Genomic DNA, 21,268 nt, shown 5'->3' on the forward strand with positions numbered 1-21,268 from the left:
AAACAATCAAAACACCAATATTGGTTAAAATTTACTATAAATTTAGGATAACTGTGCGTTGACCAGCTTAAAGCTTCAAAAGGATTCCATTTCCAGCAGACAGAAGAGGAAATTTTAGTTGTGTTGACTGAATAAAAAGAACACCATAGTTGTAGAATAGCTCTTTATATTTTTCTATTTTAGTGTCTCTGCATGATGTTGCTGAATTTTAAAAACTGCAATGTAAATATTCGAGTATCATTTTAACTACAGTTTTATAATGTGGCGCTCTAATGATCTTCACAGCTGATTCGCAACCAAAAAAGAAGTTCGTTGAACTTCTTTTAGAAGCAACAAACTTGTGAGATTACATACATTGTAAGCAATGTCTGCGAAATGGATAAAACTAAATATTTGAATGTAGGATTTTCAAGTATTTTCATCCACGACATCCAACTTGGCAGTTGAAAGATGAGCCCCACCTAAAAACAATTGGTGATTACTTCTCATTATTTACTTTTTAATTCAAAAGTTTTATCCCCAAAAAACCAATTCTATTTTGATCTAATACATTACATTTGAAGAATAATTCAAAGTTATTGTCTTAGTACTGATTAAAGATGTTATTGTAATAAATAAAAAAAAGAAAAAAATACAAAAACATGAGATATATTGAAAGAACTAGAAATAAATAAAAGAATCGTTCGGACATTAAGAGATACGGAAGCTTGTGATGCTGTGTTGAGACAGTGAACTGAAAAATTCCACAACTGAATTCTACCTGATAAGAGTACAAGAAGAAGACAGTCTAAGAGAAGAAGTAGAGATGATAGCAAGGTTTAAAGAGTTAGAGACTAGAAAACCGAGAAAAGGGCAGCTGATGCCCTTAACTTATGATGGGAAATACCGTCAAAGCAAGAGTGAAAGAAATTATTCCATCCACAACAGAAATTTAATGTCCAGCCATGACATATGTTCAACAATCCTTTAAAGGTTTAGTTACTGAAGTCTTGGCGTGGGATAAGTTCAATATTCTTGTTTTTAGTAATAAAATATTTCATTTGAAGTGTCTTTTGTATTAAATAATTATTTTGCACTCATACTGAAATTGAAAGTAATTAACTTCAACTGTGAATTTATAGATTGTGAAAATGATTAATCATAAATATATAATAATTAGTTTATCATAGTCTTAAAGTAACTAAATATTATTAATAGAAACTAAAACAAATCTATTCCGTATAAAACTCTATTCGGAATAAGGGTTCAGTTGAATATACTTCTGTTTATTTTGAATGATTAGAATTCTTTAAAAAAATATATACTCGTATAAATGATTGTTGAATATTTATAAATGTATCTGATTCAAGGCACTTGTTTATTTTCTTGGCATAAATAAACATAATCATATGTATTGGTTTAAATATTTTGCAGTGTACTACAAATATTGAAATTTACTAAAAACAAAAATTAAAGTTTGAACAAGTGTTCTTACTCAGGATTATATCAGTCAGCAATCAGAATCTTCGTTCCTAATCACCCGTTCTACGATGAAGTTATTGTTAATTTGTTCAGTGATCTGTTGCTTTGTTTTAGTAATTTTTGTGGATGCAAAGCCTTATCCTAGTGGTGGTGAAACAGTCGAAGAGGTGCTACATGTTCCTGAAATCCCAAACGTTGAAAGTAAACTGGCTGAAATAGCTCAGACAATTTTAGGTGAGAACCATTAACGATTCTTTCTGAATTGTATTTCAATTCAAGAATATCTAGATCTAGTGTTTGCATTATTTTATTTTTGTACAGAATAACAAATGCAATAGAATTAATGCAGTATCACTAATAATATTTGAAATTCTAGTGATAAACCCTGTTACTATAATTCTCATGATTCTAAATTTTATTCAAGCTCCATTTTTTTTTTTTTTTTTTTTTTTTTAATGAAAGAGCTATTAGGAAAATAATGTTTTCGGTTGATTGATTTTGTAAAACATTATTATTCTCAGGGAAGGGATTAGCTATGAGGATAGCATACTGGACTCCCACGCGGAGGTCCTGGGTTCGAATCCAGCAGCTGACCCTTAGATTTTCTCTTCCTAGGAGCTTCTTACAGCACACTGTCCGGTGATGGACAGTGTTGTCTGTAACGAGAGAACACTGTCCGGAGGCCGGCAGTGCACTGGAAAAAGCTCCGGGCGCTAATAACCTCAGCTGTTGATGCGCCCCAAAAAAAAAAAAAAAATTATTCTCTGGTGGCTGCCTGGAAATATTGATTTATTATTGCCGTTTTATTTTTATTTTTAAACAGGTTAGAATTATGCACTGCTAATTTCAATACCTATGCATTGTGGCTCCCCTAACTGGTGCCAGATCAACCGTTTAAGAAATCTCAGAATTAGGGATGGATCTATAGAATTCTTTTTCGCAATCTTTTCCTATTCGCGGCACACTAAATTCTGTATTTCATTGAGGCTGCAATGTTTCTATTTTTTAACAGAACAATTAAAAACATATTTTTGAACCCTAATGAAGTCATGAAGTTTTCATTGTCGTGGAATTCAATTCTGTTTTTCTAAAGCAGAAGTATATTGCTCCCGTGTTTTGGAATTCAGTCCATCAACGGTATTTTGATTTTTATTAATGAGTAAATTCTTGAGCCCTACACTCATGAGACCCCTCATAGCGCCCCGTAAGTTGATTCTAGAATAGCAAGAGCCGGCAATCAGGGATTACATTAGTTGTAACAAAGCATTTCAAGATATTCTAAAGAACATCCTCTCAAATTAACGGAAACTATACAGACCCTCCAAGAAATCCAACGAAGTGTGCTTTGACACACTGTTTGCAGAACTTCTCTACGTAGGTTATCTCTGACTAGGAGATATTTTAGAGTTTCCTGAATCTCTCCACAAAATCGGCAGGTGCCTTCACATTCTAGATTCAGCTTCTTCAGGTGACTTTTGAGACGACAAGCCTCATCAGCTTGTAACACCTGGTAACTTACTTAGAATAACCAGAAAGGATTCTTAGTCTTTGTATTTTTATAATTTTACTTTATTAGAGTATTGCTATAATAATTTAGATTTTAGATTTTGTTTCACCATTAATGAAAAAGGTAAGGGATTAACTAAAGGTTAGCGTACTGGCTTTCCGGATTTAGTTGATAGCCCTTAGATTTCCTGGTACCTTCTTACAGCTCACTGTCTTGTGATATAGAGTTGTTTGTAACGGTACAGCACTGTCCCGATGTTGAGGCGGAAAAAATAATAATAATGAAACAATTAACATTTTTTTTTAAAATTATTATTATCTCAATCAATTCATTTAATAACGAAATAAATCTTTAATTTCAGAAGAAACTTTCTTCTCACTAATAATTGATGCATTTAATGTTGTAGATTTAGTGAAAACTGTGCCTGGATTGGAGTCTCTAGCTGAACTGGGTAAAAAGGGTGTCAAGAGAGCCAGGGAACTTTGGCAAAAGTTACTGAGTTACTTAAAAACAATCAATGAGCAAAATATGAATCTCATCACTAATATGGTTGAATTGGGCAACAAAAGGATTTCGTGTGTAACTAATTTGGGATTAGGAATGGCTATAGATGTGGCTAACCAAGGAAATGATACAGTCTACACAAGTATAAATACTGCGGAAGGCTTAACAGATCAAGCGATCGGAGGAATAGATAGTATATCATCCTTTGGTAATAGTTTTATTGAAGCTTTAAAGAAAGTTAAAACGCAGTTAAATCAAATTTGCCAAATGATGAGCTCTGAAGAATCTGAAGACTAGTGATTTTTATTAATTAATGTATTTTTCTCAGTATAAAATAAAACAGAATGTTCTTTAGTGTTTTACAAATAATCTATTTACAAAATCAAGAGTATATTTACCTCTTACATTACTTCAACAACAGATACAATTCTTATTTTTCCCTGTTAAATAACTTCTTGCAGAATATCTTTGAATACAATTTACTCGTAACTTAAAGTGTCAGTAAAAGGTAATTTATTTTTACCCCTTAAATATTTTAAAAGTAAGATTATTTTAATTTAATGTGGATGTTTTTGTGGGTGCACTGCCCATTGCTGTGACTTTAGACTCTGGCGGAAGTACTGTAGATACAGGACCATCAGACGATACTGCTTTAATGGTTGAAAAAGTTCAAGAAAGTCCAGATTTTGAAAGTAAGGTTGTTGTTTTTTGTGGATGCATGGTCTCTCTCTCGGAGAAATGGTTGGTGCCTTTTTAGTAGATGTAGTCCAAGTGCAGAGGAACCACCTGCTCCTAGTGCGGAACTACAGGATTCACATGTTTCTTCTAGCTCTGGTCTTGAGACTAAGGTAGAGCAATTATCTGAGGAAGTTGTGAGTGAGTATCTTGATCTATTTCTAAAATTTCACTACTTAATTTCTTCTTAATTTAATTGAACTTTATTGGATTATCAATCTAGATCTTTGAGAAATATAATCTTGACCAACTTCTACTTCCCTTTGAATCCATTACGTATTTAACCTTAATAACTTCTTGCGCTTAAAAAAATAAATAATTATTATGCTAATAATGTGAAGCACCAACATAATATCCATCTCTTTCTGCAATATCTCTTTTTAAATCTACATAAGTTCTTTATACCAACAGTAAAAGAATACCTCATCAATAAATTTAGTTGGTGGAATAGTTCCTGGCAAACATTAATGACCCATTTTAATTAAAGGGAACTTCATAGAAATGTCCCCAAAAAAATCCTGAAGGATGTTTAGAATAAAATTTATAAGTTAATAGTTTAGTTAGAAATTATTGGTGAAGTAGTTTTCTAAAATATAATTAATTTTGTAAATTTAAACTTATAGCTAACATATTTTTCTTTCATCTTGGTATTTAATTTGATTCCATTGATAAGAATCTTACCTTGTCTGGGTACCGTAATTAGATGAATGGTTATGGTTGCATTTCCAGGGGAACCAAAAAGTACTAGTTTTCCAGGAAAATGGTTCCAGAAAATTAGAGTGTTAAGCTATATAAGTAGTTAGTGTTGGTGTACGATAGTTTAAAGAAAATCTTTAGTACTATTTTCCAGCAAATCGTGAAAAAGTTCCAAATTTCATTTCGTTTCAGAGAAAACTCACTTCTAGAATATTAATATAATATTTACAAAGATGGAAACCCTTAGAATCAGAAGTAGTAGAGTACCTAAACAGAATAAAAAGTTTAAGCTCCTTTAAAAAAAAAAATACCTAGCTTTGAAGGGCCTAGCTTGGGAAATGTACAACTTCTTGAGATTAACACACCGTAATACAGACTCTATCTCATCTCACTTTTACACGTCATGCTCTCTGTATTTAACTAAATTAATAATCAAGAAAACACCGTAATTGAAATGTGGATTCGATTCAAGTCAATTAACATATTTAGACAACATAAACTGCTAGATTTTCTAAATAACCATTAATTGTTGTTACTTCTAATATTCTAGATTTGGTACGTGTTGAGCCTGGAATGGGCTACATAGCGGATCTTGGGAAAAACAGCTTCAAAAAAGTTCTGGAATTTTGGAAATATTTATCGCAGTCTATAGAGACATTCTTAGGGAGAAAGGATGAGCTCATCAATCAATTAGTTAAATCTGGTCGTGAATTAGAGTCCAGTATTACAGCTAGTGCTAGTAATACGGTTCAAGAAGCGGTTAAAAGTGGCAATAGTGTACTCCTCTCAAGTTTAGATACTGCTAGTGACTACACGAATCGAGTACTTGGTGGAGTCAACATTGTAAGTGCAATAAGTGACAGTTTTACTGCATCAATACACAAAATTATAAAACTTTTACGAGAAATGCGCCAAATATTGCTTTCTCCCTCAAACTTTGCCGAGTGAAAAGTAATTATTCTTGTTACAAATCAGAATAGTCTTCAGATAAATAATGTCAATAAATAAAGTGGTTGCTGTGTTTATTTTACTCCTACTTCACTGAAAACTATCTCTCTACAAAACTGGCACAATTATAAAACTTTTAAGTGAAATGCGCGATATATTGCTTTCTCGCTCAAAGTTGGCCGAGTGAGTAGTTATTCTTGTTACAAATCAGAATGTACTTCAGATAAATAATGTCAATAAATAACGTGGTGGCTGTGTTTATTTTACTCCTACTTCACTGAAAACTATCTCTCTACAAAACTGGCACTAAAATAATTAAATAAATTGTCGTTTAATTTATTAAATAGCAAAATTTTATTTTCCTTCTATATTTTGGATATGCTGGTATTTTACTTTTTTCAAACGACTCTAAATAATTTGATAATAACTGAAATGTTAACTGCGCATATACAGCAGCCCACTGGAATGGGCCTACAACCCTCCAGATATGATAAAAAGAAGTTTTCTAATGGACATGCAAAACAATTATGTCAGACACTCTAGACAAGGTTAACTGGCTTAACTTTTCTACAATATAATATAATACAATACCATGATTCCTATTCTCGCCACCAATCTGAAGAAATTAAACAATCAAAACACCAATATTGGTTAAAATTTACTATAAAGTTATGATAACTGTGCGTTGACCAGCTTAAAGCTTCAAAAGGATTCCATTTCCAGCAGACAGAAGAGGAAATTTTAGTTGTGTTGACTGAATGAAAAGAACACCATAGTTGTAGAATAGCTCTTTATATTTTTCTATTTTAGTGTCTCTGCATGATGTTGCTGAATTTTAAAAACTGCAATGTAAATATTCGAGTATCATTTTAACTACAATTTTATAATGTTGTGGCGCTCTAATGATCTTCACAGTTGATTCGCAACCAACAAAGAAGTTCGTTGAACTGATTAGAAGCAACAAACTTGTGAGATTACATACAATGTAATCAATGTCTGCGAAATGGACAAAAGTAAATATTTGAATGTAGGATTTTCAAGTATTTTCATCCTCGACATCTAACTTGGTAGTTGAAAGATGAGCCCCACCTAAAAACAATTGGTGATTACTTCTCATTATTTACTTTTTAATTCAAAAGTTTTATCCCCAAAAAACCAATTCTATTTTGATCTAATACATTACATTTGAAGAATAATTCAAAGTTATTGTCTTAGTACTGATTAAAGATGTTATTGTAATAAATAAAAAAAAGAAAAAAATACAAAAACATGAGATATATTGAAAGAACTAGAAATAAATAAAAGAATCGTTCGGACATTAAGAGATACGGAAGCTTGTGATGCTGTGTTGAGACAGTGAACTGAAAAATTCCACAACTGAATTCTACCTGATAAGAGTACAAGAAGAAGACAGTCTAAGAGAAGAAGTAGAGATGATAGCAAGGTTTAAAGAGTTAGAGACTAGAAAACCGAGAAAAGGGCAGCTGATGCCCTTAACTTATGATGGGAAATAACGTCAAAGCAAGAGTGAAAGAAATTATTCCATCCACAACAGAAATTTAATGTCCAGCCATGACATATGTTCAATAATCCTTTAAAAGTTTAGTTACTGAAGTCTTGGCGTGGGATAAGTTCAATATTCATGTTTTTAGTAATAAAATATTTCATTTGAAAAGTGTCTTTTGTATTAAATAATTATTTTGCACTCATACTGAAATTGAAAGTAATTAACTTCAACTGTGAATTTATAGATTATGAAAATTATTAATCATGAATATATAATAATTAGTTTATCATAGTCTTAAAGTAACTAAATATTATTAATAGAAACTAAAACAAATCTATTCCGTAAAAAACTCTATTCGGAATAAGGGTCCAGTTGAATATACTTCTGTTTATTTTGAATGATTAGAATTCTTTAAAAAAATATATATAAATGATTGTTGAATATTTATAAATATATCTGATTCAAGGCACTTGTTTACTTTCTTGTCATAAATAAACATAATTATATGAATTGGTTTAAATATTTTGCAGTATACAACAAATATTTGAAATTTACTATAAACAAAAATTAAAGTTTGCACAAGTGTTCTTACTCAGGATTACATCCGTCAGCAGTCAGAATCTTAGTTCCTAATCACCAGTTCTACGATGAAGTTACTGTTAATTTGTTCAGTGATCTGTTGCTTTTATTCAGTAATTTTTGTGGATGCAAAGCCTTATCCTAGGGACAATGGTGTACGATGGTATGTACCATGGAGCTGGTTTGGTGGTAGTGAAACAGTCGAAGAGGAACCATCTCTTCCTGAAATCCCAAATGTTGAAAGTAAACTGGTTGAAATAGCTCAGACAATTTTAGGTGAGTACCATTACCGATTCTTTCAGCAAAGTTTCTATTTTTTAGCAGAACAATTCAAAACATATTTTTGAACCCTTATGTAGTCACGAATTTTTCATTGTCGTGGAATTCCGTTCTGTTTTTCTAAAGCAGAAGTACATTGCTTCCGTGTTTTAGAATTCAGTCCATCAACGGTATTTTGATTTTTATTAATGAGTAATTTCTTGAGCCCTACACTCATGAGACCCCTCATAGCGCCCCGTAAGTTGATCCTAGAATAGCAGGAGACGGCATTCAGAGATAACATTCCTTGTAACATAGGCTTTCTTTATAAAGCCTTTCAAGATATTCTAAAGAACATTCTCTCAAATTAACGGAAACTATACAGACCCTCCAAGGAATCCTACGAAGTGTGCTTTGACACACAGTTTGCAGAACTTTGCTACCGAGGTTATTTCACCTCTGATTCTAGGAGATATATTGGAGTTTCCTGAATCTTCCCACAAAATCGGCAGCTGCCTTCGCATTCTAGACCTAGCTTCTTCAAGTGACTTTTGAGACGACAAGCCTCATCAGCTTATAAACACCTGGTAACTTAGAATAACCAGAAAGAACGGGCGTTCCCCAAACAAGCCATTCTTTCGACGTCCTATCCAATGTCCTAGGGATCGGGTATTTTTGGACGAGCTAACATATACAGGATGTCCCAAGCTATATGGATAACGAATTTTTCTTGGAAACTAAGATAGCTAGAAAAAAACTAAAAAATACGTGTTCCCATTAGTCAGTGGCTACTAGTTGCCACCTATGGACTATTTCCTTTGGGGATACCTGAAAAACAAGGTGATTATTCATAACTTTTTTCTTTCTTTTCTTATTTCTGCTTACCTAAAAGCATTTCTAAATCTAAGTGTATCAGAATCTAGCCGGGGTTGCATCTGTAGATAAACTAAAGCAGAGAATAATAGATGCCTGTAACTCGGTTAAAGCCGAATCTATTTCTTTGGCAGTAAGGGACAATTGGTAGGAAAGAGCATGTCTATGCATCTCTAATGGTGGAGGCCATTTCGAGCATGATCTGTAATGTTAATGAGGAGTAAAATTTATAATAAAATAGTACTTTTCTTCTTATTCAATCAAAAAACCGTTATAATATTATAATTTTAAAATTTCTTATAAGAATCATGTTTTCATTCATAACTTGTAAAATATCGCTCACAGAAAAAAAACGTTCAAGTAAAGTTTTCTTTAAAAAAAAATAGAGGAATCTATTTCTGAAATAAAAACCGCACCTTCCCATTTGGAAAAATGAAGTTGGTGCCTGTATCTCGCTTCTGGAAGCACCGAAAAAAAATTTACAAATTAAATTTGGATTTCTAACAAAAAACTAAGGGAACACGTATTTTTTAGTTTTTTTCTAGCTATCTTAGTTTCCGAGAAAACGTCGTTATCCATATAGCTTGGGACACCCTGTATAACTGGTGTAAATTCAAGTTCAAATATTTCACGATTACAATGCTTCATCTTACGATGTGTAAAAGAATAAAAAATTAAATTAAATTTTGAATTGAACCAGATTATTTGGAATGTTTTCAATGGTAATTTAAAAAAAAAAGAAAAGGTTTTTTAACAGTTGTATTCTTAGCCATTGTATTTTTATAACTTTACTTAATTAGAGTGTTGCTATAATAATTTAGATTCACCATTAATGAAAAAGGTAAGGGATTAACTAAAGGTTAGCGTACTGGCTTTCCGGATTTAGTTGATAGCCCTTAGATTTCCTGGTACCTTCTTACAGCTCACTGTCTTGTGATATAGAGTTGTTTGTAACGGTACAGCACTGTCCAGATGTTGAGGCGGAAAAAATAATAACAATGAAACTATTAACTTTTTTTTTTAAATTATTATTATCTCAATCAATTCTTTTAATAACGAAATAAATCTTTAATTTCAGAAGAAACTTTCTTCTCACTAATAATTGATGCATTTAATGTTGTAGATTTAGTGAAAACTGTGCCTGGATTGGAGTCTCTAGCTGAGCTTGGTAAAAATGGTGTCAATAGAGCCAGGGAACTTTGGCAAAAGTTACTGAGTTACTTAAACACATTCAATGAGCAAAATATGAATCTCATCACTAATATAATTGAATCGGGCAACCAAAGGATTTCGAGTATAACTAATTTTGGATTAGGAACGGCTAAAGGTGTAGCTAACCAAGGAAATGATATAGTGCAGACAAGTATAACTGCTGCGGAAGGCTTAACGGAACAAGCGATCGGAGGAATAAATAGTATATCATCCTTTGGTAATAGTTTTACTGAAGCTTTAAAGAAAGTTAAAACGCTGTTAAATGATATTCGCCGAATGATGAGCTCTGACGAATTTGAAGACTAGTGATTTTTATTAATTAATATATTTTTCTCAGAATGTAATAAAACAGAATGTTCTCTAGTCTTTTACAAATAATCTATTTACAAAATCAAGAGTATATTTACCTCTTACATTACTTCAACAACAGATATAATTCTTATTTTTCCCTGTTAAATAACTTCTTGCAGAATATCTTTGAATACAATTTACTCGTATCTTAAAGTGTCAGTAAAAGGTAATTTATTTTTACCCCTTAAATATTTAAAAAGTAAGAATAATCTTGTTTATTACTTATTTTAATTCTCTAACTTTTGGACTATTCTAATAGTATATTTTTTAAATAGAGTTTTTTTGCTAAAAAATGAGGTTTAAGTGACCTTTATTAGCGAATAAGGTTTACAAAAACCAAAAAATTGTGAAACTTAAAGCAAAATAAATAATCAACTGTATATGGGAAATTTCTTTAATAGTTTTATATTTTCAGTTTTTCTAATTTTTATTGTTTTATTTGTAAAATGATTTAAAATACTTTGTACCTCAAAAAAATCATTTATTTTATCAACAATATTATCTGAAAAACAATTTTTTTTTTTTTGTAAACGTAAGTTCCTTACTCGTTTATCCTTGCGGTTTTTCATCTTTTATATTTTGAACTTAGGATTGTTTAATGTAGATCTTAAAAGAGTATTTCAATCTAGCTGTCAACCATATAACCAAAGATGTGTGGCCTAACCAGTGACTCTTATGTGTTCAAAGGTTTCACTGGGCAAGCTTAATGTCCAATGAATGACCGTGGATATTAGATTCTGTATTATTACAATCTGAACTGCGTCAATAGTAGTACTTATTTGTAATCACAATAGATAATAAACTTCCCACTTTAGTAACTCTACTTCGTATCACTGATGAGCCACTATAAGAGCACAAATCCTTGTCAAAACGTACGGCAATTAGCATAAAACATCCAGAAATCCACAAAATATCTCGCAAGATGTCTTGAATAATACTATCAATCATTATAAACACCTGGGAAATAATCAAAGTGAATACAAAACAAAGAAAATAAAATTCAGAAAAATAATTTAACATGATTCTGACAACAAATAAATTTAAAAAAGCACGGAATGGAAAGATTTAAAGTCACTAATGTAATTATTATAATAATAATTTATTTTACAACAATGAAATATAGATTTTTAATATTAAATCAGCATCATTATTCTCCTATCTCTCCTCTCTCCTCCTCACATTCTCCTCTCTCCTATAGAGAGTGCTACCGCTGGGTAGTTTCACTCCTCCTGCTCTTCCCGCACCAGTTCATCTCACTCACCTCCTATTTACTTATTGTATATATTTATTCAGATTGTAAATTACAAAATAAATTTTTTAAAAAAATCAGCAATTAAACGCGAAGATCACGGGTTCAAATCCAACTGTATAAAGTCGCTCTTAGATTTTCTCTTTCTAGGAATTTCTTACAGCTTACTGTCCGATGATGGACAGTGATGCCTGTAACGAAAGAACACTGTCCGGAGGCCGGCAGTGCACTGAAAAAGTTCTGGGCGCCAATAACCTCAGATATTGACGCGCCTTAAATAATTTAAAGAAAGAAATAATAAAAATAAATTAATAAATTAAATCAAACCGTCGCTAATGGTGGATATTAAGTTGGAAACTATCATAGAGAAAAATATAAATAAACAGTAAAGTAGGGATGAAAATGGCAGAGTATTCTATAGCACAGGTCAAAGAAAGCGGAGTCCGAGTTTGATTCCGGATTGCGGCAATAACAGTTCACTATCCGGTGAGGTATTTTTAACAAGAGAACTCTGATTGGAGGAGGAAGAGCCCTAAGGAGGGTGTAACGCATCTTATGTCAGAATAAAAAAACAAAAACTAAATGGAATCAAAAAGATGTAGAGAGACAGAAAATAAAGGAAAACATGTTTTTTTCAATGATCACAAATTGAGGTCTCAGTAAAAAAAATGAAATAAAATTATTGTTCCACGCGCGGTGCGAACTCCAAAGTACGCAATTTCTTGAAAAGTGCTTGGAAGGTGTTTTTGGTGACAGTTTTTGATAATTTTTTTTATCCATTATTTTTTATCTGATATTCTACGCACTAATAACTAATGCAACTAGCTTAACAAAAGTTACACAGAATTGAATCTGGCAATGAATCTCTAAGATAAAATTGATAAAAAAACTACTTGTGGTCAACGGTGCCCCAAGAAGGTAATCTAATTAAACATTATTGTCAATAGATCAGGCTTGGTACTGAAAGAAACGGATGCATGAATCTCTGGTGATAATTCCATTTCGACAAATCTTTTTTTGACTTGGATATTCAGAGTCCAAAGTGCTTGTTATTTAATTTCTGGTTTAACAAAACTTCTTCTAAGACACCTTTGAATAGGGGACACATTAGAGAAACATTTCTTACATTTTATTACTCCACCAGTAACAGAAGGTATTGTGAGAAGAAGTATATCTTCGATATGAGTATATCTTATATTTACCGGAAATATAAGATTTCCTACTCACTCAGTTCAAACGTGATTTTCAATAGATAAAGGAACTTTATTTCTTTAACTATGATGCGTCAACTTCTGACTATAAACATAGGAAACTTCTTAATATATTGCTACTCTCAGTATTACATTCTTTCGCTGAGATTAACCTTAGCCAATCTTACAAAGAGAAAATCTAAGGGCAATAAGCTATTAGAAAAATGTCCATTTATCTTAGCTGTAAATGTTGTTCAAAGAAACGGTAAGAGTAGACAAAAATTCTATTGTTATCCCATAAATATAATATTAGGTAGCTTTTATTTTTTGTGCAGTACAATTAAAAACATTCCTCTTAAATTCAATTTGATATTTTATACTCCAATTTAAAATTACTCAATTAAAACTTCATCTTTTTGGGAAAAACGCAGCATATTATTAATTTCAATTAAGTTATTTTTAATTTTTGTTATAGAATTTTTAAACCAATTACCAATTGCAGTTAAACTTTCAATTCCATTTATCATTTGCTGTGTTGCGACTTGGACAGTTTCTACACTTGAGTTAACTATATTATTCCTTGCTCCTACCAAATTTACAGCGATCCTTATGCCTGTCTGAATAAGCCTGTACAGCGCTTCCTGCCCCAATCCGACCAGGTCAAAGATAAAACCGATCCGGTTCTCTTTGAATAACTTGATGTACTGTAATAATTTTTTCCATAGTTCCTGTCCTGTTTTTATGCCTTCGTTCCCAAGTCCAGCTGCATTGGTCAACCAAGGTACAGCATCTACCAATCCTAGAATTAATCCTTAATTTTTATTTATCCTAAAAATTATCTTAGAAGCTTAGTAAATATTAAAAACTTCCCTTTCTGTGAATACAGTCATAACTAATTGATAAACCTTGAGAATAGTGGTAACAGAAATTCACGTAAATTCAGAACAAATTATTATTTTTTTCTAAACTGGCAATCTGTCTGTACTTAATAATAACAAAACATTATTATTCAGCCAATAAATCTTTATTGACGCCGTTAAGTGCGCCATTAATAGGTTTAACATTTATTCCCATTTATCAGATTTATAATCACAATACTCCTGACTTTACTTTAATATTAGCAATAATATTGGCTGCCTAGGGTGCACTTTATGTACCCCAGGCATCTTGCTACTTACTGGGTTTGTTCCCTAAAAGGACGTTCAATAACATTATTAAATGTTATTATTCCTATAGAAACATGTAATTGGAAAGAAAAAAATAACTTTTATCGATTTTCATGATAGAACTAAAATGAACTCAGCAAAAGAAAATAGAACTTACCTAAGATTTCATGGGATAATTCGACAACCTTACTTTCAAAATCTGGACTTTCTTGAACTTTTTCAACCATTAAAGCAGTATCGTCTGATAGTCCTGTATCTACAGTACTTCCGCCAGAGTCTAAAGTCACAGCAATGGGCAGTGCACCCACAAAAACATCCAGAACAAAGCAAAAGAACACTGGACAAATTAACGATAACCTCATCATAGAATGTGCGCTTAGAAATTAAGGTGAAATCTGGTTTTAGATAATATTGTTAGAACACTTGTTCAAACTAATTTTTGCTTTTAGTAAACATCAAATATTTTCTTTTACATATTTATAGAACAGTTACAACCAAATATATAATTATGTTTGTTTATGCCAAGAAAGTAAACAGTATACCACTTTTGATTATTATTATTTTTAAGTAAGGAGATGTTCAATTTAGAAATTAGTTCCTATTTCATTATCAGGTTGAACATTTATTTTAATTTACATTGATATTTTTTTATTTCTGTCTAAATATTTAAAGTCTTATATTGTTACTTTTACAAGAATAAATTCTACAGTTAAACAGTTTTAAACTGTTATTGATGGATGCTAATTCTGACGCACTATTTATTGCGAGTGGAGAATAATTGTGGCAAACATTTTTAGTAGAAAGTAGACATGAATTGAAAATTTTCTAATGGAAATAGTGGTAATTGAATTACTATGTTTGCAACACCTGATTGTGTTTTGCTAAATTTCCAATTTGATTTGAATTTATGAAAATAATTGTGTAATACATTCAATGCCGGAGATTACGATAAGTGGACTTCTTACTGGTATTCTTTGGCTCCACAGTGAATAAAATCATGAAAATGACCGTTTATCTTTTTTCTTTGTCTTTTATTCACACTGAGTACAACAAGTGGTGCAGCTTCGCTTTAGGATCTAAAACTTAGCCTTCTAAAAATATTTTTAGAAAAAGAAAACTGCTTTTTCTTAGATTTTTACAGCAACCTGTTCATGAGCAGTTTTCCACTCTTGAGTGATTAGGTAAGTGCTAGAAAAGTTTGCAAGGATAGTCTTCCGCTTTTCCTGAAGTACGCAGAAAGACAAGGTGCCTCTAGATAAAGTCACTTTGATGAATAGAAAACATTCAAAAGTGCTCTATTATTTTTCTTCAAGGTTTAGGTGATGTCTCCAAAACGACCAAAATGCTGACAAAAAAGTATAATAATAGGTACCTAAAATAAAATACATTTAATATAAAGATAACAATTTTATCAAAAAAATTAGTTTACAAAAACATATTACTGTTCACTATATTCTCTACTAAAACAGCTGATGCACTCCATCTACTGCGACTGGGAAATCGGTCCATATTTCTTCCGCAAGGGTGGAAGTACCTCATTTTCCTTGGTTCCTGTCAAGTGTCCATCCTTCTCAAGCGGGCGTTTTTAACTCTGACATCCCAGCTTCGGGATGATGATCCATCAAAGAGTAGCCGTAAGCAAGCGCATGTCCTCTCTGGTTAGGGTTAATGTTTCTGGCCTGTAAAAAGTAATTTGGTTACATTTAAAATTTAATAAAGGATCTAATTTCCGTCTGTAAAGACATCCTAAAATTTATTTTAAAGTAATGGAAATTAAAAAAAAAATATAAATGATTAAAAAATATCCATAAATGTAAATGATAAACGGCATTGTTTACTTTCTTGGTATAAATAAACATAATTATATATGTATTGTTTTTACTGTTCTTCAGCATATACAGCAAATATTTATTGTTCAATAAAACTAAAAGTGTGGAGTTTAAACAAGTGTTCTTGGCTAGATTTGTAAATCTGTCAACAGATAGAACATTATTTTAGAGAGTACGATGAAGTTATTGTTCATTTTTCCGTTCTTCTTTTTCTTAGCTTCAGTGCAAAATGTTTTTGTGGATGCATGGTCTCTCTCTCGGAGAAATGGTTGGTGCCTTTTTAGTAGATGTAGTCCAAGTGCAGAGGAACCACCTGCTCCTAGTGCGGAACTACAGGATTCACATGTTTCTTCTAGCTCTGGTCTTGAGACTAAGGTAGAGCAATTATCTGAGGAAGTTGCGAGTGAGTATCTTGATCTATTTCTAATTTCACTACTTAATTTCTTCTTAATTTAATTGAACTTTATTGGATTATCAATCTAGATCTTTGAGAAATATAATCTTGAATAACTTCTACTTTCCTTGGAATCAATTACGTATTTAACCTTAATAACTTCTTGCGCTTAAAAAAATAAATAATTATTATGCTAATAATGTGAAGCACCAACATAATATCCATCTCTTTCTGCAATATCTCTTTTACAATCTACATAAGTTCTTTATACCAACAGTAATAGAATACCTCATCAATGAATTTAGTTGGTGGAATAGTTCCTGGCAAACATTAATGACTCATTTTAATTAAAGGGAACTTCATAGAAATGTCCCCAAAAAAAATCCTGAAGGATGTTTAGAATAAAATTTATAAGTTAATAGTTTAGTTAGAAATTATTGGTGAAGTAGTTTTCTAAAATATAATTAATTTTGTAAATTTAAACTTATAGCTAACATATTTTTCTTTCATCTTAGTATTTAATTTGATTCCATTGATAAGAATCTTACCTTGTCTGGGTACCGTAATTAGATGAATGGTTATGGTTGCATTTCCGGGGGAACCAAAAAGTACTAGTTTTCCAGGAAAATGGTTCCAGAAAATTAGAGTGTTAAGCTATATAAGTAGTTAGTGTTGGTGTACGATAGTTTAAAGAAAATCTTTAGTACTATTTTCCAGCAAATCGTGAAAAAGTTCCAAATTTCATTTCGTTTCAGAGAAAACTCACTTCTAGAATATTAATATAATATTTACAAAGATGGAAACCCTTAGAATCAGAAGTAGTAGAGTACCTAAACAGAATAAAAAGTTTAAGCTCCTTTAAAAAAAAAAATACCTAGCTTTGAAGGGCCTAGCTTGGGAAATGTACAACTTCTTGAGATTAACACACCGTAATACAGACTCTATCTCATCTCACTTTTACACATCTTGCTCTCTGTATTTAACTAAATTAATAATCATGAAAACACCGTAATTGAAATGTGGATTCGATTCAAGTCAATTAACATATTTACAAGTCTACATATCGGACTGGTGTAAGTACATCAGTTGCAATAAGCACTGAAAAGGGCTTTGCAACTACTTTTAAAGTACCCTTAATGAATTTAGACAACCTAAACTGCTAGATTTTCTAAATAACCATTAATTGTTGTTACTTCTAATATTCTAGATTTGGTACGTGTTGTGCCTGGAATGGACTACATTGCGGAACTTGGAAAAAACAGCTTCAAAAAAGTCCTGGAATTTTGGAAATATTTATCGCAGTCTATAGAAACATTCTTAGAGAGAAAGGATGGTCTCATCGATCAATTAGTTGAATCTGGTCGTGAAGTAGAGTCCAGAATTACAGCTGGTGCTACTAATATGGTTCAAGAAGCAGTTAAGAGTGGCAGTAGTGTATTCCACTCAAGTTTAGTTACTGCTAGTGACTACACGAATCGAGTGCTTGGTGGAGTCAACAGTGTAAGTGCAATAAGTGACAGTTTTACTGCATCAATACATAAAATTACAGAACTTTTACGAGAAATGCGCCAAATATTGCTTTCTCCCTCAAACTATGCCGAGTGAAAAGTAATTATTCTTGTTACAAATCAAAATGTTCTTCAGATAAATAATGTCAAGAAATAAAGTGATTGCTGTGTTTAATTTACTCCTACTTCACTAAAAACTATCTTTCTACATAACTGACACTAAAATAATTAAATAAATTGTCGTTTAATTTATTAAATAGCAAAATTTTATTTTCCTTCTATATTTTGGATATGCTGGTATTTTAATTTTTTCAAACGACTCTAAATAATTTGCTAATAACTGAAATGTTAACTGCGCATATACAGCAGCCCACTGGAATCGGCCTACAACCCTCCAGATATGATAAAAAGAAGTTTTCTAATGGACATGCAAAACAATTATGTTAACCACATAATTTTAATATAATAAAAATTAAATCACTGTTAATAAAACTAAATAAAACATAAAAGTAATACCATGAAAGTCAAGAAAAACAAAATCAGTTTAATATAATATGACAATGTAATAATTATATAAATATATGTTGATTGATGTAACACAGCTATCTCATCCTCAGAAAAATAAATAAACAAACGTTACAAAAAGATGAAAAACTGAAAAATACAAGTCTAAGACAACAAACTAGATATAGAACTGGTACCAAGAATACTAAAATAATAACTAGACAATACAAAATTAACTACAAACCCGTCCAAATTTATATTAACAGAGGGAGATTACTCATTTAATAGGAAACTTCTGAGTGCTGTGGCTGCACAGAAATAGTTATATATCAAGTTGGCCTGAACTAAGGACTCAGTTAAAAGTGATGATTCAAATAAATTATTATGTCAGGACATATCCATGTTTAGGTTTTCTGCTAACTGAATTCTAAGTGGCGCAAAAGGTCGACACTCAAACATAAATTGAAAGAGTGAGTCAGGCTTAAAAAGCTTGCACAAAGTACAAATAACAGAAGAATCAAAAATATATTTAGTACCCTTAATGTAAATACTTGTTTTATTTAGATTCGCAAGTCTTAGCTGAATAATAATTCTGGACTTAGATAAATTATAATTAGTCTCCAAGTAAAATTCACCAAGACCAAATGTACTCAAGTTTCTGTAAACTGTATTATATTTAGAATCTATAACCCAAGCAATGTCATTACTTAAAAATCTATTCTTTAAGGCATCAGTTATATTTGATAAAGATCTCTTAATTATTACTGGGTCCAGCGATAAAAAAGTGTCAAGGTGGCCAATCGAGAATAGTTCCAATTTGAGTTGGGAAACCCAATTAGAAGATTTAGTGCTTGACAATGAATCCAAGCTCAGAAGTATATCAAAGCAAATACGGGGCAATCTATTAGAGGGCATCTCAAGAAGTTTTATTAAAAAGGTTAACATTGATTTGACTATAGTCAGCTTAACTGGAAATATTGCACATTCTAAGCGGAGATAACTAGGGTGTATAAATTATAAAATCCTGGAGACCGCATACAAACAAAAAAATTTTCCTCAGATGCTGATTCGCCTTAATTTAATAATAATAATAAATATAGTAAAATATAAAATACAGGATTTTTTTAATGTCAAAGTTTCTATTTAGTTGAAAAGCAAAAGATTAAAGAAATGTTAGCATCTTGCTGATTTGTGAACATCAATCTTTATTCATAACTTTTTAGACGGTACTTTTTTTTTTTGATAATCAAATAAAATCTATTGTTTTAAACGTTCTATTGAAATAGTGCAAATATTTGATATAAACAAAAACATAAAAATTGAGTTTAAACAAGTGTTTTTATCTAGATTGAATATCCACTTGCAGGAGGTACCTTAATTTCTGTGATCTGTACGATCTGTGATGAAGTTATCAATTATTTGCACGGTGTTCGTTTGCTCGGTTTTGGTCCAGGATGTTGTTGTGTGTGCATGGACAGCCACTGGACAGAACGATATTACTGGTTAGTATAGTTAGTTTAGAAATGCATTTAGATATATAAAGAGAAATATCAGTAATGTCAATGTAAACTACGTAATAAATATTTAAACGTTTGAATTACTTTCGATTTTTTTGAATTTATTTCTACAGTTATAGTTATAATCACAAAAAATACACAATAAAAACTACTTTTTCTCACTCAATGGGTATTCAGGAAAAAAAAAAAGATCGGGTGCTGAGTGGTACATTAATCACAGTCAATCACTTTAATCTTTAAATCTTACATTAATTTATTATATTGTAAATGAGTACTTTTGAATCTCTATTACTTTCTACATTTAACATTCCAGAGATGATAAGTTCTGGACTAGGAATGATACCTAAACTTGGAGAACAGGGAGTGGAGACAATTAAGCAACTTGGATCAAACGTCCAGAACGGCTTATCTTCATTGCAACAGAGTATCGTTCAGCTGATCCAAACGTTGACTAAAAAGACTAAGGAAGCGGTTTCCAGCATTACAACTAGTGGTATGGAAATGGGCAAACAGATGGTTGACACGGCATCAAATTCCGTCCAGTATGGTTTAGAAAGTATCAAGTCCTTGCTGCAAAAATTGATTGAATTTATGAAAAGTTTATTCAAAATGTAACAATTGAAATGTGAAATAAACAAATTAATGGCTCCTCGTCAAGAGAAAAATGAACTCTTCAGAGGGTCTCTTTTTTTCTTAAATTGTATTTAATTTGTTTATCTTAAGCACAAATTTATCCTTGCAAGCCTATCTACTACCATTACCATCAGCTCCTACCTATCAGATAGTTCTTCCAAGTAACCCAAGACTCTTCTTCCACTCCTATATATCTAATCCTCTCGTAGGAATCCCACAAAGAAGAACTTCTTCTCCTCCTCTGCATAAAATCTTTCCCATAACTCAGTTACCGTAACTGCCATCTAATCCATCCAGTACTACCTTCATATCCTCAAACCCTGGTTTCGCAAATGAAGAATAAAGCTTACATAACCTTTACCCTCAAATCATGAAGTACTCCCTCCAATCTATTTGAACAATATTGCCATTCTTACGTAATATGTCGCATATAACTCGACAAACCTCTTATCCAAAACCCCCACAACCAACTTATGATGCTACAGAAATTTAACTTACGTTACAGAATGATCAAAAAATTTCACAGCAAACGATGTATTTGGAAATTGACTCTAACAAAATAAGAAGCCCTACTTGCCTCAATCTGGACATATGGACTGTATGGAACAGCTAAGCGCTTCAATCTTCCTAATCCAGAATCCTAAGCG

General features: G+C 31.6%; 5 protein-coding genes across 6 annotated transcripts; 4 read left to right on the plus strand and 1 right to left on the minus strand.

The window, feature by feature from the left end:
• The first annotated feature begins 1,376 nt into the window (after positions 1-1,376).
• LOC141453120 (uncharacterized) lies at positions 1,377-3,841 on the plus strand. Its single transcript, XM_074125881.1, has 2 exons — positions 1,377-1,695; positions 3,375-3,841. Exons 1-2 carry the CDS (start codon positions 1,530-1,532, stop codon positions 3,767-3,769), a joined length of 561 nt encoding a protein of 186 aa, XP_073981982.1. The 5' UTR covers positions 1,377-1,529; the 3' UTR covers positions 3,770-3,841.
• Positions 3,842-7,968: 4,127 nt separating this feature from the next.
• On the plus strand, positions 7,969-11,134 carry LOC141453040 (uncharacterized). Its single transcript, XM_074125757.1, has 2 exons — positions 7,969-8,213; positions 10,192-11,134. The coding sequence occupies exons 1-2, from the start codon at positions 8,006-8,008 to the stop codon at positions 10,584-10,586; spliced, it is 603 nt and encodes a 200-aa protein (XP_073981858.1). The 5' UTR covers positions 7,969-8,005; the 3' UTR covers positions 10,587-11,134.
• LOC141453039 (uncharacterized) lies at positions 9,862-14,663 on the minus strand. 2 transcript variants are annotated; one of them, XM_074125756.1, is made up of 3 exons: positions 14,394-14,663; positions 13,564-13,869; positions 9,862-10,032 (listed from the first exon to the last, which is right to left on the minus strand). In XM_074125756.1, the coding sequence occupies exons 1-3, from the start codon at positions 14,599-14,601 to the stop codon at positions 9,992-9,994; spliced, it is 555 nt and encodes a 184-aa protein (XP_073981857.1). In that variant the 5' UTR covers positions 14,602-14,663; the 3' UTR covers positions 9,862-9,991. The 2 variants fall into 2 exon arrangements, with proteins under 2 accessions (XP_073981857.1, XP_073981856.1); XM_074125755.1 differs by lacking the exon at positions 9,862-10,032 and having other exon boundaries at positions 11,712-13,869; positions 14,394-14,662.
• Positions 14,664-16,179: 1,516 nt separating this feature from the next.
• LOC141452570 (uncharacterized) lies at positions 16,180-18,206 on the plus strand. Its single transcript, XM_074124857.1, has 2 exons — positions 16,180-16,468; positions 17,667-18,206. Exons 1-2 carry the CDS (start codon positions 16,243-16,245, stop codon positions 18,062-18,064), a joined length of 624 nt encoding a protein of 207 aa, XP_073980958.1. The 5' UTR covers positions 16,180-16,242; the 3' UTR covers positions 18,065-18,206.
• A 1,602-nt stretch (positions 18,207-19,808) lies between these two features.
• Positions 19,809-20,691, plus strand: LOC141453412 (uncharacterized). Its single transcript, XM_074126619.1, has 2 exons — positions 19,809-19,973; positions 20,302-20,691. Exons 1-2 carry the CDS (start codon positions 19,874-19,876, stop codon positions 20,601-20,603), a joined length of 402 nt encoding a protein of 133 aa, XP_073982720.1. The 5' UTR covers positions 19,809-19,873; the 3' UTR covers positions 20,604-20,691.
• Positions 20,692-21,268: the final 577 nt, after the last annotated feature.

This window comes from Rhodnius prolixus, unplaced genomic scaffold, assembly GCF_049639745.1.
Source record: "Rhodnius prolixus isolate KJV_2025 unplaced genomic scaffold, Rpr scaffold_3, whole genome shotgun sequence".
Lineage (NCBI taxonomy): Eukaryota > Metazoa > Arthropoda > Insecta > Hemiptera > Reduviidae > Rhodnius > Rhodnius prolixus.